The sequence below is a fragment of the Mirounga leonina genome, unplaced genomic scaffold (genome assembly GCF_011800145.1).
Source record: "Mirounga leonina isolate KUSES-001 unplaced genomic scaffold, KU_Mleo_1.0 Mir_454, whole genome shotgun sequence".
In the NCBI taxonomy this organism is placed as follows: Eukaryota; Metazoa; Chordata; class Mammalia; order Carnivora; family Phocidae; genus Mirounga; species Mirounga leonina.
The window spans coordinates 5,990,781-6,008,824 of record NW_023270763.1 but is presented as its reverse complement, the minus strand read 5'-3'; the positions used below and the strand labels follow the sequence as shown (position 1 = coordinate 6,008,824).

Here is an 18,044-nt window from a genome sequence, read left to right as displayed (position 1 = left end):
GTTCATAAACCATTTGTGTCAGTTCTGTATTGCTGCATAATTGGTTACTGCCTAGTGGTCTAGAACAAACATTTATTATGTCACCTAGTTTCTGGGGTTAGGAATCTGGGGGCAGCTCAGCTGGATGGTTCTGGCTCAGGGTTTCTTGGGAGGTTTGAGGTGTCAACTGGGGCTGGTCTCATCTGAAGGCTTGATGGAGGTTGGAGGATCAGCTTCCAAGAAGGCTCACTCACATGCCTGGAAAGTTATTCTCACTACATGGACCTCTTCATAGGACCATATGTGTGTCTTCACATCATGGCGACTGGCTTCCTCTGGAACAAGTGATCTAGGAAAGCAAGATGGGAGCCCCGATGGCTTTTATAATCTACCCTTGGAAGTCATTTCAACAACATTCAATTGGTTACACAGATCAACCCCACTCAAAATGGGAGGAAACTATACAAGGGTGTTGAATACCAGGAGGTAGGGATCATCTGAGGCCATCTTGAAGGCTGGCTATATTCATTTGGTTCAGGTCCTTTTATATGCAACTAAGCTGTTTGAAAAATTTCAAAGTAACACCAGGGGACTCCTTTTAAAAGCTCACTTTAAGCATCCTTTTCATGTAACGGTCTTGGAAAGAACTGACCTGAGTCAGGAACAGATCTGAAAGAGCACCCAATTAGACACTAAGATTGAGCAAATCACACAGATGAAGAATACAGACTTGGCCACCCGTAGACAAGGTTGCATAAAATGACATAACACTTCTGTGAAAGTACACTTGTGGGCATTAGAAATTTAACTTCATCTGTTTCATTTGAACTAAACATTTGGGATTTTTTTTTCCTTGGGGGGAGTCTGGGAAAACCACATCTGATAGACCAGAGAGAAGCACTGGAATAGCAGGTTAGGAGGACGAGGCAGGAGAGAGCCTCAAATGGGCAGCAGAGTGTAGCTGAAGTTCTTTGAAGTGACTTTGGAGCCATTTGCTGTGGTGTCGACATCCAGAATCCTTCTCCAGAGCTCTGACTGCCCTTGGTCATCCCACACTCCCCAGTGTTCTTTCTGAGGCTAACCTAGCACATTGGTCCCGCCTCGGTTTCTTTGCTCAAAGCCAAAAAACTCATTTTGGACTTGCGGATAGGACTAGAGTGTGTCAGGGTTTAGACACACAGTGCACACTCTGATCAGGTAGACAGTGTGGCCTAAATCATGCTTAATTTGAACCACAGGAGGTTTTCTTATTACTGCTCACGAAATAGAGAGCAGAGCCCTTCAGGAGTTGACACCAAAGCCTTTTCTTTATTTCTCTTCACTTCCCCCAGATAGACTGTTTAGCTGAATTACTCCCTCTTCTCCTAATATGCAACATGTATTCCTTCACATCTTTGTCCTTGCCCCTCCTTGTTTTGGGAATGCCATGATTATCCTATGGTTGACCCTGGCACAGCATTGTTCATCAAGAACATGTGCTAGTTTCCAAGTCTTTTATGCACATCTTCTATAACTTAAACCACCGATCATCTATATTCTGCTTTCTTAAATTATTTACCTGTCTGCCCTAAGAACGTGAGTTACAAAAAGGCCTTTTCTAAATCCTATCTTGATCTCTAGTTTTGTAGGCCTTGCCACGGTATATGTACAAAGGTTTGAGTGAAGGAATAGCCCTAGATGATAAATCCAACGATCCGCATTGGATTAAATCCACTCATGTTACTTGTTTCCAGGGACCTGGTTATTTGCCGTGGTGTTACTAAGGGTCCCCTTAGTCTTACCTCTTAAGGCTTTTCCAGTGAGGGCAGGGCCAGAACACCTGCATTTAAATAGCATTACTTGAACATTCTTTCAAACTGTATTTTAAACAATTTCCATTAATTATAAGGGAGGTAACTATTAAACAGTAATAGCAATGTATTTATGGAGGGCAGCATACTTGGCAAAAATTGTATTTTGTGCAATTGATATAAACCTAAATATATGTACTATAAATATCTAAAAGGGGAGGAAGATCCTGAAATCTTTTTTTTTTTTTTTTTTTTTTTAAGAGGAGAGCGAGAAGAGGGGGTGGGGAGAGGGAGAGAAAGAATCTCAAGCAGGCTCCATGCCCAGCATGGAGCCCAACACGGGCTCGATCTCACAACCCTGAGATCATGACCTGAGCTAAAATCCAGAGTTGGACCTTTAACTGACTGAGCCACCCAGGTGTCCCTGATCCTGCAGTCTTAATGAGGGAAGAACTGTGGCTGCCATTCTGGAACAGGAGCCTTTGGTCTGACTCCACGGTGGTGAAGCTCTACCTCCGAAGGGCTTTTGCCCAGAGTCTTGCTTTCCCTTTATGCCCACAGGCAGCAGAGAAGCTTTCAGAGAAGGAAAACCTGTGTCTTCTGATAGAGGAAATGGGTGGCATTGATAAAATTGAGGCTTTGCAACTTCATGAGAACCCTCAGGTTGCCCTGACTGCTTTGAACATTATCGAGAACCATTTTTCTGAGGTAAGTGACTTCAGAGTGGAAAGGAGTGCCCACACCTCCTGGTGTGCTACCTTAGCAGGTGATCATTGGGCAGGTGCCCATGCTTCTCCTGTGAGCTGGGCTTCTCTCTATGACTTAGCTCTGAGTTTCTCCCCCATCCATGCTGACTGGGCCGCCTTTGAGTGGCAGCTTCCTGGCTCCTGGAGACCATTCTAGTCCCATAAAAGCTTGTCCTGCTACCTCTGGTTTAGAATTTTTTTGTTTTTTTTGTCCCCCCCCCCCCCCGACTTCTTTTGATGGGGATGGACAGATGGATGGATGGATGGACAGGATATGATGCTGAAGTGATTATTATTTTCTTTTTTCTTTTCTTTTCTTTTTTTTTTTTTTACCAAGAAACACAAACAACTAAGGCAGGCCCAGCTTTTGAAAAACATTTTGGTACTTTTTTTTTTTTTTTAAAGATTTTATTTATTTATTTGACAGAGAGACACAGCGAGAGAGGGAACACAAGCAGGGGGAGCGGGAGAGGGAGAAGCAGGCTTCGATGCAGGGCTCGATCCCAGGACCCTGGGATCATGACCTGAGCTGAAGGCAGATGCTTAATGACTGAGCCACCCAGGCGCCCCAACATTTTGGTACTTAACACATTTTGTCTCTTCCCAGAAGATGGGGTTTGGGATAAACTGTACACAGGGCTTTTAACTTCTCTGTGGGAGCAGGGAATAGTGATCAGACAGCATTAGACACTTCTTTAAACCATTTTTTATTATAATGTGTAACATAAAAGTTTACCGTTTTAACCACTTTTGAGTGTATAGCTCAGGGTCCTCAAGTACCTTCACATTGCTATGTAGCCATCACCAGCATCCTCTCTAGAACTTTCCCATCTTTGCAAAATGAAGCTCTGTCCCCATTAAACATTAACTCCCCATCCTTCTTCCCTACACCGCCCCCAACCCTGGCAACCACCATTTAGCTTTTCATCTCTGTGAATTTGACTACTCTAAGTACCTCATATAAGTAGAATCCTACAGTATTTTTTCTTTTATGACTGGTTCATTTTACTCAGCATAATGCCCACAAGGTTCATCCATGTTGCAGCAGGTGCCAGAATTTCCTTTATATTTTAGGTTGAGTAATATTCCACTGTGTGGATAGATGTTTTGTTTATCCATTAATCATAGATATTCACTTGGACTGTTCTTTTGACTCTTGTGAATAATGTTGCTATGAAAATGGAAGTACAAATATCTGTTCAAATTCCTGCTTTCGGTTCTTCTGAGTGTATATACAGAAGTGGAATTGTTGGGTCATACAGTAGTTCTATTTTTAATTTTTGAGGAACCACTATACTGTTATCCATAGTGAATGCGCCATTTTACATTCTCACCAGCAATGCATGAGGGTTCCCATTTTTCAACATCCTTGCCAATACTTGTCTGTTTTTTTGATCACAGCCATGCTAATGGGTGTGAAGTGGTATCTCATTGTGGTTTTGTGTGGCATTTGCATTAGGTATTTTTCATAGGAAGAAGGTGAGCTCAAAGTTCTTAAGTGGCCAGGAGGCTAGGGGTTTATAGAGTGAGTGACACCCCGTTAGGCATCAAACTTGAATCAGCAAAATGCAGAGCCGTACAATAAATATGACCAGGTTGGTGGTGTCTTGCTACCTGAGGGTAGCCAATACTGGTTTGGGACCAAGAGGATGCTCTCAAAGCAGAGAGGACCCAGAACAGCAATCAGCATCTTCTGGGTTAAGGATCCTACGAACACCTTGTAATTTAGGAAACCCATCTCTTAAAGGAGGTTCAGAGCTCTAGGACTCATCCAAGGGCTCCAGGCTAAAGACTTCTGATTTGGAAGTAACAGCTACATATGCTGTGTCCTTACTCACCGTAAGGGCACTGTTCTGTGCATCAAAACTGCACTTAAAAATAAGCTAGACATAAGAACACAAATACTGTGTGCTTTCACTTACATCAGGGACCTAGAAGAGTCAAATTCAGACATGCAGTAGAATGGTGAGTGCCAGGAGCTGGGGGAGAGAAGGAAATAGGGAGCTAATGTTTAGTAGGTACAGAGCTTCAGTTTGAAATGACAAAGTTCTACAGATGGATGGTAGTGGTTGCACAGAAATGTGAACATAATGCCTCTGAGCAAATGGTTAAAAATGGCAAATTTTATGGTATGTATGTTTTACCACACACACAAACTGCATTTAAGATCCAGCCTGAGAAATATTTCCGTGCTCCTCTTCTCTGGGGGAGACTTGAGGCTGATTTTAGAGCAAATTGCTAATCCACAGAAGATGTTAAGGAGTCAGCTGTGCGGCAATAATGTGCTGAGAGCCTCCAGGTAAAATAGTGTCTCTTCTTCCCTGAAGGGAGAAGAAAGTGGCACAGTATTACCAGCCCTGGACCAAGATCATGAATTCTTAAACCGCTTAACAAAGCAATACCAAGGCCCCACGACTCCTAAACCAAGGAGCAAACCCTAATGGGTAACTTCTTTAAGAACCTTCTATGTCTTGGCATGGCACAGGTGTAAAGCTTTTTAAACTAAATGTTAATAAAATTTTCGACACCTTCACCTCCATCTATCAAAAATGCCGTTAAGCTGCTTATGTCTTGAAGTCCTGTGGAAGTCATCTCCTAAGAATGTATGGTTTAGTGGTTACCTTTAAGTATCTTGAAGACCCCGAGAACAGAGTAGAATGGTCTATAGCTATCTAGACAAATTTTGACTTGTAGACTTGGTTTAACCAGCAATTCTTACAGTTCTTTCCCCTTCCCTTTTCATTGTCATGGAATGCCTGTTAATAGAGAACATTCTTCAGGGAAAGCTGTGTGGACGATAGTTAAAAGGAGAGTGAGAGTAGGATGGGAAGGACCTAGGAACACGATACTAGGCAGCGTTGTGATGGATGTGGGATACACTTTAAGGAGGACTGGACTTGATTTGTATTAATTTGAGTGTAGAGGTGGATCAAGTTCTACTGGGCTCTAAAGCATCACACCAAAAGGTCATGCCCAAAGCAGGTCTTCGCTGGTCCTTGACAAGTGAGGAGGAAAACTGTGTGGGAGTCCATCTAAAATACTGCTGGAAGACCATTCACGTTCTCACAAACATCTCATTGAGTGGTGAGAACAAATCTGCGATTTAGTGGACACTAGATATTACAATAAGTATCCTCATCAACTTCTGGAGTGACCATGCTCGCTGCTGAGAGCTGTGTTGGTGGGATGGGATCCTCAGTGTTTTGCTCTCCACATGGAAATCCTTTTCAACTCCCTCTTTCATTCATCAGCTCAGGACATCCTAGCTTGGTACATCCCTGACCAAGCAGAATCCCACTCAACAAGGACTTTGCATCTTAGACCCAGGGACTGAGTGCAGAAGAAACAAATAATTGGCAAGTGTTCATTTACTCCAGCAACAGGACCTTACACTCAGTGGAGTAGACCTGAGAAGGTTACCTGCCTTTGCTTCTCCAAGGCTTCCCTTTGGTCCTGTCTGCTCCCCCATACTCATTTTTTAAAATATTTTATTTATCCACTTACTTATTAGAGAGCACGAGCATGAGTGCAGCAGGAGGAGCAGAGGCAGAGGGACAAGCAGACTCTGCACTCAGCAGAGCCTGATGTAGGGCTCAATCCCATGACCCTGAGATCACAACACGAATGAAAATCCAAAGCTGGTCACTCAACTGACTGAGCCACCCAGGTGCCCCTGCTCTCCCATATTCTTACAACAGATTCTCTTTTTTAAGTAGCCATAATTAGTTTCTGTTGCTTGCAACTGAAGAATCTTAACTGACACACATGGGGTGGAAAAAGTAAACTGTAACTAGTTATTTAAATCCAAAAGATCTATTAAATCCCATTTTGTCAAGATAGACATTGTATCAAGTTTGAACTTTAAAAACACAAGTAACATATATAACAAATTGTATATATTGCTATATAGTATATATAATTATTATATATTCTATATAAATGTTTTTTAAAATTAAAAACAAAACTAAGAATGGAAAAAAAATGATCCTACCACTTCAACACAACTATTCTGGATTGATTATTTTTAAGTAATCTCAATGCCCAATGTGGAGTTTGAACTCATGACCCTGAGATCAAGAGTCACATGTCCTACAGACTGAGCCAGCCAGGTGTTCCCATCAACACAACTGTTTTTATGTTTGTGTTTTCCCTTCCAGTTTGAGTCCACATATACCTTTTTTTTCTTTTATCTTTTTCCACATTTTAAAATGCCACCTTTCCCCCCCATGGCTTAGGTGCAAAGAGGTGGTGTTGGTCACCTTCTGGCTGGGTGCCCATGTGCTTGGATGCAGTGTGTTGGGATGACTGACAGAGCAACAGAAAGAAGGAAGGAGTAACTGTCCCTAGGTCAGCTTTATGATGTAAAGGCTGAATTGGAACAACTGACTCTCTTGCATTTACCCCAAGTTTGTCATGTACCATGGAAGAAATGCAATTCTCCCGTCTACCCTACAATCCATAATTTACCTGCTCTCTGTTTTCCTGAAACATGGAGTGACCATGTTTAATGATAATAGCACATGATATTTTAGGCATAGTAGCAAAAATAACCAGACGTGGAGTTGTGGGTTGTGGGTTCTGGTCCCGGCTCTTTTTCTAAATAGTTGAAGCCTGGACAAGTCCTATAATTTCTCTGTTCCTTAATGCTTCATCTGTCAATTCTCATTTCTTTGGGCTTTCAGTTTTTACCTGCAAAATAGGGAGGTTGTGTTTGGTAAATTACTAGTTGTATAATGTTTTCATATATTATGTGCAACTCATAACCTTGAAAAGTTAAGTGTGGCAAAAATGGTCATCAGTCTCCAATGAAAGAAAGTGGAGTGTAGAAGGTTACTCAATATGTCCTGCATCTTTTAGTAAGTGGTAGAGCAGAGACTCAGGTACAAACCCTGATGTATTACCTGCTATATAACAAATTTCCCTAAAACTTAACAGCTTAAAAAAAAACCCTATTAATGCACACATTTTTTGTGGGTCAAGGATCTGGAGACCGCTTGGCTGGTGGGTCTGGTTCAAAGTCTTATGAGATTACATTCAAGCTTCTGCTAGAACTGCATTTTCATCTGAAGGCTTAACTGGGGGAAGATGTGCCTCAAAATTCACTTACATGGTAGGTGGTAGGTTTCAGTTTGTCTATGGCTGTTGGCTGGAAACTTCAGTTCTCCATCACATGGGTCTCTCCATAGACTACCTGAATCTCCTGACTATAGGAGGGCTAGCTTCTCTCAGAGCAAATGATCTAAGAGTGTGTACATGGGAAAGAAAGAGTGCTAAAGACAGAAGCCACAGTCCTTTATAATCTAATCTCAGAAGTTAATATACTATCATATCCACCATATGCTATTAGTTACACAGACTAACCCTGATAGAATGTGGGAGGGGCTACACAAGAATATGAAGACTAGGAAACAGGGATCATTGGGAGCCACCTTGGAGGCTGACTACCCCGCTCTGCCACTCTACCATGTGTTCACATTTTAAAAGACATCATTCAGATGAGAGCCTAGGGTCAGCAAAGAAAAAGAAGAGTTGAAGAACCAAATGGAAATTTTAAAACTAAAAAATATAATAATGGAAATTAATACTAGATGGGCTCAACAGCAGAATGGAGCAGACAGGAAAGAATTAATGAACTTGAAGATAGACCAATAGAAGCAATTAAACCTCTAGATCCAACTACCAACCTACAGGAAATACAGAAGACAGAGAAAATGTTAAACTACACCTCAGAGATGCAATCAGCAAAATCCAAACCCTAAGAAACTCTGCAAGACTATTCTGTTTCCTCATTGAATAAATTCTGTGAAAAAAATTGCACATGAGGGAAACTTAGAGACTTAACCAGCCAGAATGTGTGGATTATTAGTTCTATCCTGATTGTAACAAACAAATGTAAAATAAATAAAACACATGACATTTATGAGACAACTAGAAGTTTGAACATTGTATGGAGGTTTGATATTAAAGAAGTTAATTTTTTAAGGTTGAATAATCATGTTAAGGTTATGTTCATTAAAAAGTCCTTTCAGCAGTATGTACTGGATGATTTCAGATGGAATGATGTTTGAAATTTGTTTCAAAGTAATATGGGATAAGGGAAGTGGAAGAGGGAGAGATACATAGGGTAGAACCTGCACTGTGATAATGGCTGGTGGATCTGGTGATGGGACCATGGGGAGCGGGTATTACACCTTTCTGGATTTTTTTTCCTGTGAACATAGGAATTTCCAATAATTAAAAAAAAATTTTTTAAAGCCATTATATCCTTTTACTCCACAAAGCTGATTATCTGACCCTTCCCTCCCCTGATAGTAAACTGGAAGTTTGTTTCCTCAATTGGGTAAAAAAGTCTCTGTACTAGAATACACTGGGCAAGGTTAAAAGCAGATTCATGCTGAGGGGGGATTAAGTAAATTGCTTGGGAATGGTGAGCCCCCACTTACCTCACACCGTACTGGGTAAATGGAATGCTACCAGACAGGTGTATATCTTCTACACAGGAGCCTAGAAGATCTTTCTGTGGGAAATATGACCTTCCCAAGAGGAAAGACCTGAAGACACTGACATTGTGAGTTCCACAAGGAAACAACCCATCTAGATTACCCCAAGGTGCCCACTTCTGATCAGCTTTTTAGTACCTCACTTAAATAAATAGATTAAGAGCCACCAGACATTTGAGGAAGACTTCTGACATAATAGAGACAAAAACAAATAGTGCTAGTAGGGGATTTGAAAGAAAAGCCAAGCAAAGGAAAGAGAATTAAACAAAAAACAATACTAGCATACTCAAGAGATAAGATATTGCTTCCATGAAGCAAAAATAAGATGCTATTTTTAAAAGTCCAAGATCAAAAAGGACTTTTGGAAATTAAAAATGATAGTAGAAATGAACAATTCAACAGGGTTGGATGATGAAGTTGAGGAAATCTCCCATACAGTAGAGCAAGATGACAAAGATAAAAATATAGAAAAGATGAGGTTATATAAATCTGGAAGTCTAGGAGATCCAAAATCTGAATAGAGGCATTCCAGAAGTAGAGAATGAAAAAAAAAAAAAAAAAAGGATAGAAAATTATCAGAGAAATAATTCGAGTATTTTCCAACGCAGAAGTAGACATTTCCGAATTTAAAGGTTCCAGTGAGTAGCCCAGAAAAATGGATTAAAATTAACCTTTGCCAAAGCACATCATTGTAAAATTTCAAAACTCTGGGAAAAGAAAAGATCTTACAAATTTCCAGAGAGTAAAAAGAAGTCATGTACAAAAGGTCAAGAATCAGAATGCATTTTTTCTCACCCACCTAGTTAAATCTTTTATCACTCTGTAGGGCACCCAGTTAGCTAATCTATTCATGGGAGAATCCTAATGGGAACACATAGATGTGTATATATAAGAAATCTGAACCATTTGTCCAGAAAAAATAACCTAGGCTCCCATTCTTAAGTATGCATGATCAGGCACAAGAAGAAAACCAACCTGATAAAAGAGAAAGGCCAAGGTGAATGAAACAACTGTCCCCAGGAGAAACAGACATAACTCAGAGAAGCTAGGGAAATTACTCTCTATATTTTCAACAGATTTGAGAAGATAGGGACTGCAGGCATTAAAAAAGAAGATGCTATGAAACAGGAACCATCTCAGAGATTAAATAAATATCAGGACAAAATTCAAGGGAAGGGTTTGAAGATAAACAGAAGAAAAGATTTCAGACTATAGAAAGGAACAGAGATGAAAAAGTTGGGAGAAAAATGAGAGAGGATCAATTTGGGAGGCCCCCCATCTGAATAACTGGAGTTCCAAAAAAAAAAAAAAAAAGCAAAAAATTGAGAAAACACAGGGAAAGATATTATCAAAGAAATCATAAAAGAAAATTTATCAGAATTGAAGGAATCTCTAGGTTGAAGGAATCTCTAAGTTGAAGACTCATTTGGAATGCAAAGCTGAATAAATAGAAAAAGATGAATATCTACATTCAATGTTGTAAAATTTCAGATGACCAAGAATAAATAGAAGATCCAAAAAATTTCCAGAGAGAAACAATGTTATGTACAAAAGAATGAGATTAACATCAGATTTCTCTCTGGGGGCACTGAATGGTAGACTATAATGGGACAAAACCCGGAAAGTTTTTTTTTTTTTTTACGATTTTATTTATTTGAGAGAGCAAGAGCTGGGAGAAGCAGGATCCCTGCTAAGCAGGGACCCCAATGTGGGGCTCGATCCCAGAACCCTGGGATCATGACCTGAGCCAAAGGCAAATGCTTAACTGATTGAGCCACCCTGGCACCCCAAAGCCTTGAAAGTTTGGGAAAGAGGGAAAATTACAACTGAGAATTCTATAGTCATATAAAGTACAATGGTATTTTCAGATATAAACTCAGGAGGGTTACCTTTCAAATACATTCTAAGTAAGCTACTTGAGAATGTACACCATCAAAAAAGGGTGGAAACAATCTTACCCACACCCCCCATCATCACCAAAAAGAAAAACATAATATACAAGAAATAGTGGAATCAACTCAGAAGTCCATTGAAATGCAATCCCAGGATAACAGTTGTACAGTGAAGCTGGAAAGCTGTTTGCTCCTTATTAGAACAGAAAGGCAGCTCCAGATAGAATGTTTTCAATGAGAGAAATGAAATAGACCAAAGTAACAGAATGACTAAGAAGCCAGATTATGTTAATGACTTGATGAAGAAAACATAAATCTCTTCCATCAATAAGAAGAAAGTGAGGCAACTAGAAATAACAGGTAAAAAATTATGTAAGAAACTCATGACCAAACAGGAAGCAAACCAAAATGTGGTGTGATTTTAATTTTGATCCTGCAACAATCAACTCATGGAACCAGCAGACAAAACAGGGAAGTCAACTCTGCTTGCAGAAGAGAATGTGAATGTTGTCATCCTTGACATTGTCAGGGTTCAGCTGATAAATATGGAGGTGGGAGTATAGAGGACAACTATAAGAGAAGGTAAGGTATTGATATCTTCATCTAATGTGGAGGGCATCATGAGTTATGTGCTGATGGAAGAGCAAACACTAGCTCAAAAAAATTTTAAAGTACAAATAGAAGAAGCAAAAATACAAAGCAAGTACCAAAATGGAGTCAGGAGGAGGGAATTCCTTATCTTCCATAATGGGGAGCCAGATAATGTCTTAAATGAAGAAATGCCAGTGTATATATATTATTATTTGTGAGAATATTATATATCTGGTAATATATGTATAGAAAAAACATTCTGGGAGACTATTCACCAAGTTGATAACCTCTGGCTAGAAGAGAGGGAGAGTCCCAATTCTGTCATTGGTAGTGTTTTAATAATAATTAAAAATAGAAAACCTCAAAGACATTAGAATTTTGTAATCTCATGGTGTATTGCACGAATGTGAATTTGAGTCCTAAATTCCTGAAGCATAACTCCACACAATGAAAGTCTGGTGAATGACTTGGGAGTTACAGGTAATAAAAAGGTGTTTTTCAGTGTGTGAGTTTCTCTTCTCTAAAGTAAACACCCTTTCACTCGGTTTGGGTGAATCATAAATGGGAAAAGATTCCATATCTCTGATTTGCTTGTTTTTGAGAAATGTGATTGTTTAGAAAGCTTTTAAAGTGTTTTTTTTTTTTTCAGGGTCAGAGGGGGGAGTGGGAGAATCATAACACTTAACAATTATTAAAACTTATGGGAACTTGTATTACTTATAAAGTTCTGGTTCCTACCTACACATTCAGTTGAGTAAATTTATAAAGGAAAGTCTTCTCTGGAAGGCTGCAGGTTTAGATACAAGCACCCCTAGATTAAGAATTATTTAAATGACACTTTTACAAAGGGTTTTCACAGATAACATCTTCCATACCAGTAATTCTTATAAAAGTGGCATGATGTTGGTATTATATCTATTTTATAGAAGAAGAAATTGAAGCTCAGAGATGTAAGGGAATCACCCATGATCACATAGCCAGCAAATAGAGTATTTAAGCTCACTCTGCTGATGCCAAATCCACTCCCAGTTGTATCCCTAATGGGAGGATTGCTAGGGAATTAATTGTTCTGGGTTTACCCTGGTTCTTATGTGCCTTGGGTTCTTAGTTCTGTGTGTATTTTAAGGAAAGGAAACTCTGGTGATTGTTAAAGAGTTTGTGACATGTCTCTAGTCTTAAGGAAAGGGAGGGAAGGTAACGTCTGGGTCATCAAGATATCGGGATCCAAAGGAGGCTTGAAAGTGATTTTTTTGATGGGGGGGACCCTCCACCATCACTGTTGGGAAGGTGAAGACACAGGTGCAGATGTGGGAGGCTTCAAAGTGATTTTTATAGGACTTCTCTAAGGATTTCCAAGGAGTATACCTACCATAATAACCAGGTATGCTGTAGACACGGGCTTGCTTTCTCTTTGCCTGCGGCCATAAATCTAGCTTCCTAACTATAGGTACTCTTCTCTCAAAACCCCAGGAATGTTCTAAGCTGAGTGACTGAGGGTCAAGTTGGCAACTCTTTCTTTTGAACCTGCAGTCCAATTCTTCCCAATAAGAAGAGAAATAGCTCTTTGTCAAAAAAGACCCTAGTGCTACCCAATACTGTATTTCAGGCACTGGCAAGTTCATAGCTTGCCTAAGTCATTCATTGTTGATACCAGTCCCCCACCCCCTTTCCCCTCCTGCTTAAATAGGAATTATTCTGCAAAGGATTGCATTCAGAGTATGGAAACTCCTTTAGGCGAAGGATGCATTAGCTGATGGGTTCCATGAAACATCTCTAATGATTCTTAGCTCTACCTTTTTTCGAAGGAAGGCATTCTCCTAAGACCAGCCCTTTATTATCAAAATATTCCATTCAGATGCAATATAGTTTATTTGGGATAACAATATTCAAGATTTTTAATTTTCATCAATGAGTAGAGAATCCAACCATAATCCACAAATGCAACTGTAGAAAGTACAGTTTTTCTCCTTTGTAGCTAGTACTTTCCTTAGAAGAAAATTGTATTCCCATTTGATTTCAAAGACTCTCACTTATTAGAGAGAGGCATGGCAGTCCTGTCCTGTGCTTAGTTAAGACATCACAGACTTTGCTTGCTGAGCAAACTGCAATGTCTACATTGATTATACCTCTAAGTGACAACCTAAGATAAAAACTCACAGCAGAAATAGATATGGCTTGTTGAGAAAGCTGCTCAAATCTTTTAAAAAGCAAAGGTTTTGGGGCTGCCTTATGAGAAATAAAGTTACCAACCATACATCCTGAGTATCAAATTTAAATTGGTGATGTTTCTGAATGGATCACAGCTCATTTTTGAAACTCTTTAGAAACTTGCTGCTTAAGGCACGTGCAAGTTCTTTTTTTTTTTTTTCTACATGCATCCAGGTGAAGCAGCCAAACCCTTCCCCTTGCCTATGGACACCAATAGCGTATTGATGTCCATAAGAAAGGGAAGACTTCAGTGTGGCTCTTCTGCCTTATTTATATGTTATTTGCTTATGTGATGGTTTCCACTACCAGACATGAGCCACAAAAATGCAGGGACCATACCTCATCAACCTTTTAAAATTCTTTGCCAAACAGCCTGATTCAATAATGGACAAAGGACTTGAATAGACATTTTTCCAGAGACCTACAGATGGCCAACACGCACATGAAAAGATGATAAACGTCAGTCATCAGGGAAATGCATTATCAAAGCCACAATGAGATACCGCTTCACGGACACTAGGATGGCTATTATCAAAAACCAGAAAACACAAGTGATGGTGAGGATGTGGAGAAATTGGAACCCTTTTACACTGTTGGTAGGAATGTAAAATGGTATGGCCATTATGGAAACCAGTGGTGATTCCTCAAAAAATAAAAATAGAATTACCATATGATCCAGCAATTCCACTTTTGGGTATCTACCCAAAAGAATCGAAAGCAGGGTCTTGAAGAGAGATTTGTATACCTGTGTTCACAACAGCATTATTTACAATAGCTAAAACATGGAAGCAACCCAGATGTCCATCAACAGAGGAATGGATTAGCAAAGTATGGTCTCTCCATACAATGGAATATCATTCAGCCTTAAAAGGGGAGAAAATTCTGATACCTGCTGCAATGTGGATTAATCTTAAGGATATTATGTTAAGCGAAACAGGCCAGTTACAAAAAGACAAATATTGTTTGATTCCACTTATATGAGGTCTCTGGAATAGTCAAATTCGCAGAGACAGAAAGCAGAACGGTGATTGCCAGGGGCTGGGGGAAGGAGACAATGGGGAGTTGTTGAATGGGTACAGAGTTTGTTTTACATGATGAAATGAGTTCTGGAGATGGATGATGGTGGTGAAGCATAACATTATGAATGTATTTAATACCACTGACTTTACACTTAACGGTGGTTAAGACGGTAAATTTTATATTATGCATATTTTGCCACAATAAAAAAATTGGGAAAAAAACCTGAGAGCTCATATCCAAACTACGTAATGAATGCCTATAAATCAGTAAGAAAGACAGAAAATCCCATAGAAAAATGGAGAAAGAAACCCAAAACATTGCATATGCACTTCGCTAAAGGGATTCCAAATAGCCAAAGTAATACCCTATTAGTAATCAGAAAATGCAGTTTAATATAATGCTCATATTAGTCAAAATGCAGTTTAACATAATGTTTATATTAGCCCCAAAGTGGAACATTCAAATGTCTATGAATGGATAAATTGAAGTATAGTCATATAAAGAATACTACGCAAACAATAAAAATAAATGAACTATAGCCACAACACAATAATGTGGATAAATCTCAGAAACATAATGTTGAGTTAGAAAAAACTCAGATGCAAAATAGTACATACTATATAGTTCCACTTAAAGTTCAAAAACAGGCAAAAGAGAACCGTATACTTAAGGATTCACACTTCATTAATAAAACTATGAATAAAAGCAAAGAAATGATTACAATAAGAGGAGAGTGGTTACCCCGGGAGGAGGCTGGGAAAGATTGTGATTGGGAGGATGAATGTAGGGGTCTTTTGGGGTCTGGAGATGTTCTATTTCTTTACCTCCTGGTGACTCCATAGGAGTTTCACCTTTCCTTACATGTGTTATATTTCACAACAAAAAAGGTTTATAATAGCAAAAAAAAAAAAAAAAAAATTCCTTGCACATTAGCACGTTGCCTGGCACATTGAAGTTTCCTAATAACTGTTTGCTTATCTTCTACTGTACAATAAAGAGGAAAAGTGAACTTATATTATAAATTGGTGCATACAAATGACAAAACCGTATTCCTGGAAAGAAAAAATGGGCATCTATTCTGTGGCCTAAGCCCCATCCTCCCCTATCCTTCTAGGGGGATCCTGGGCAGACAGAGGATTGATGCAGTCTAGAGAGATGGACAGATGGACAAAGGGTCTACTTGCAGCACATGCACAGTGCTATGGACAGGCACCGAAGAAAGGATGAACTTGGATTGGAAATAGCTATCCCTGAAAATCTTTATCATGTTCACTTAGCAGGAGTGGAAGCTAATAATTATATAAGCATCCTTCCCTCACACACAACAGAACCCCAAATTAACTCAATTTGTTTATATGAATGCCTTTAAATAATGAGGTACGCAGCTCCCGCCCCTTTCTTGGTACTAGGAGAATCTTTATCACATTCATCTGCACTTGTTTCTATTTTTGCACAATCAGGGTAAGATTAGAGCCTTGCTGGATCTCCGCAGAAAGATGAGTGATTCAAACACTGTGCAGAATGCAGAGAGCAATGATTTGGTGACTGGTTCAGCGCATCTGCAGGACTGGGAAATTGGGTCACCTCCTTGCCAGCACAAGCCCTGGTTAATATTTGTCACAGATGGGCACTTACTACAAGTCTTTTTTTTTTTATAATTAGTGCAAGAGTGTGTGATTCATAAATTTTCCAGTGAATTCCTTCAGCCTTTCCTCTTGTCAGGATTCCTCTGTCTTCGCATGAGAATCAGCACGTGCTTGGGGAATCAAATACTGAACTCTAAATTCCTGGTTATCGGTTTATTCCAATCACAGCAAATGTTAGTCTGCTGCACTCCCTCCCCCATCACATTCCTGGGGCAGACATTAGCCATGTGGGAGTTGTTCAGTTCTCTTCCTATTAGGGAGAAAGCCCTACTGTGTGTAGTTTGGGCAGGAGGCAGTGGCCCAGTTCCCACTACAAAAGTCAAAGTGGCTTTATCTTCCCCTCTTGTCCCCTGGCAGCCAGGGCATGGGGCCTGGTCTAGACTCAGCCAATTGGGAACTCCTTCTGGTGCTTACAATCTTGAGATGTACGGACAGATGGCGTTAAGTCCTAGGGGAGCAGGGGTGGCGTCCTGGCCATACTGTTTCTCATTAAGAGAAAGATCTCCTTGGCTATCCGGATGTTTTGATCACTTCCCATATTCTATCATGAAACCTAGCAAGGATTCTGTGACCTACCCCCTCACCCCCCCGCACCTGAAACTCTTCTAATATATCCCATTTTGATTAAGTTACCTATAGTTGTTTTTGACATTCTGGCCAAAGTATCTTTGTTTTGGATTTTGCACATCACTGCTCAGTTAGGACATAGGAAAGTAACGACGTGCCTTTCACATTGGCTCTCAAATGCAAGCCTGTATCAGAATCAACCGGAGGGTTTGTTCGACTGAATTGTTGGGTCTACCTTCTGAGTTTCTGATGCAGTCAGTCTGGGATGCTGCCTGAGAATTTGCATTTCTAACAGTCCCCTGGTGATGCTCCTTCTCCAGCGACCATACTTTCTAGAACCATTAGCCTAGAATACAGGAGCGCTTCCTCTAGCCTTGTCCAAAAACTAGCAACAGTTTTTAGCCAATAAACAATGATTCAGGGTCTTACTTGGGATTTCCTTTGGTTTGTTGATTTCCCTGGTTATTGTTGCTTATATATTACAGATGAGATACAATAAACTTAGAGAATACTTATTTTTCTAGACCAATAGAAATCATGAGATTCTGAGGGAGTAGTAGACCAGAAGCCTGGGCATTGCCTTTGTTTATTTACAGTAAAAATGTGATGTCTGAATTTTTAAAAATGAGCTTATTATATTCTTAGCAGTATCTTAATTACTTTTATTAGGATAGTCAATTTAATTGTTTAAAACACTGCTCATCTAAGTGGGGACTACTCTATAGACAAAACTACTTTTTTTTTTTTTTAAAGATTTTATTTATTTATTTGAGAGACAGCGAGAGAGGGAACACAAGCAGGGGGGAGCGGGAGAGGGAGAAGCAGGCTCCCCACTGAGCAGGGAGCCCGACGTGGGGCTTGATCCCAGGACCCCGGGATCATGACCCGAGCCGAAGGCAGAAGCTCAACGACTGAGCCACCCAGGTGCCCCCAAAACTACATTTTTAAATGTATAATAGCAGTTTAATCATTTTCTCATTTTCACTATGACCTTATCTGTTTCTGAATATAGACTGTGGGGTTCAACTAGGATTTTTTTTTTTTTTTAAGATTTCATTTATTTGAGAGAGAGCAGGAGCAAGGTTGAGGGGGAGGGACAGAGGGA

At 39.8% G+C, this 18,044-nt stretch overlaps 1 protein-coding gene across 7 annotated transcripts in view; it reads left to right on the top strand.

The window, feature by feature from the left end:
- Positions 1 to 17,698, top strand: part of KPNA7 (karyopherin subunit alpha 7) — an 88,030-nt gene extending 70,332 nt beyond the window's left edge. For 5 of the 7 annotated variants that reach the window (XM_034988390.1, XM_034988394.1, XM_034988393.1 and 2 more), the window contains 2 exons: positions 2,331 to 2,477; positions 4,843 to 5,065. In XM_034988390.1, coding sequence (XP_034844281.1) covers positions 2,331 to 2,477; positions 4,843 to 4,956 — 261 coding nt within the window. In that variant the 3' untranslated portion in view covers positions 4,957 to 5,065. Of the gene's footprint in view, positions 1 to 2,330; positions 2,478 to 4,842; positions 5,066 to 6,750; positions 9,921 to 15,840 lie in introns of those variants that run through there. The other 2 variants (XM_034988395.1, XM_034988391.1) reach the window with 2 other exon arrangements.
- Positions 17,699 to 18,044: the final 346 nt, after the last annotated feature.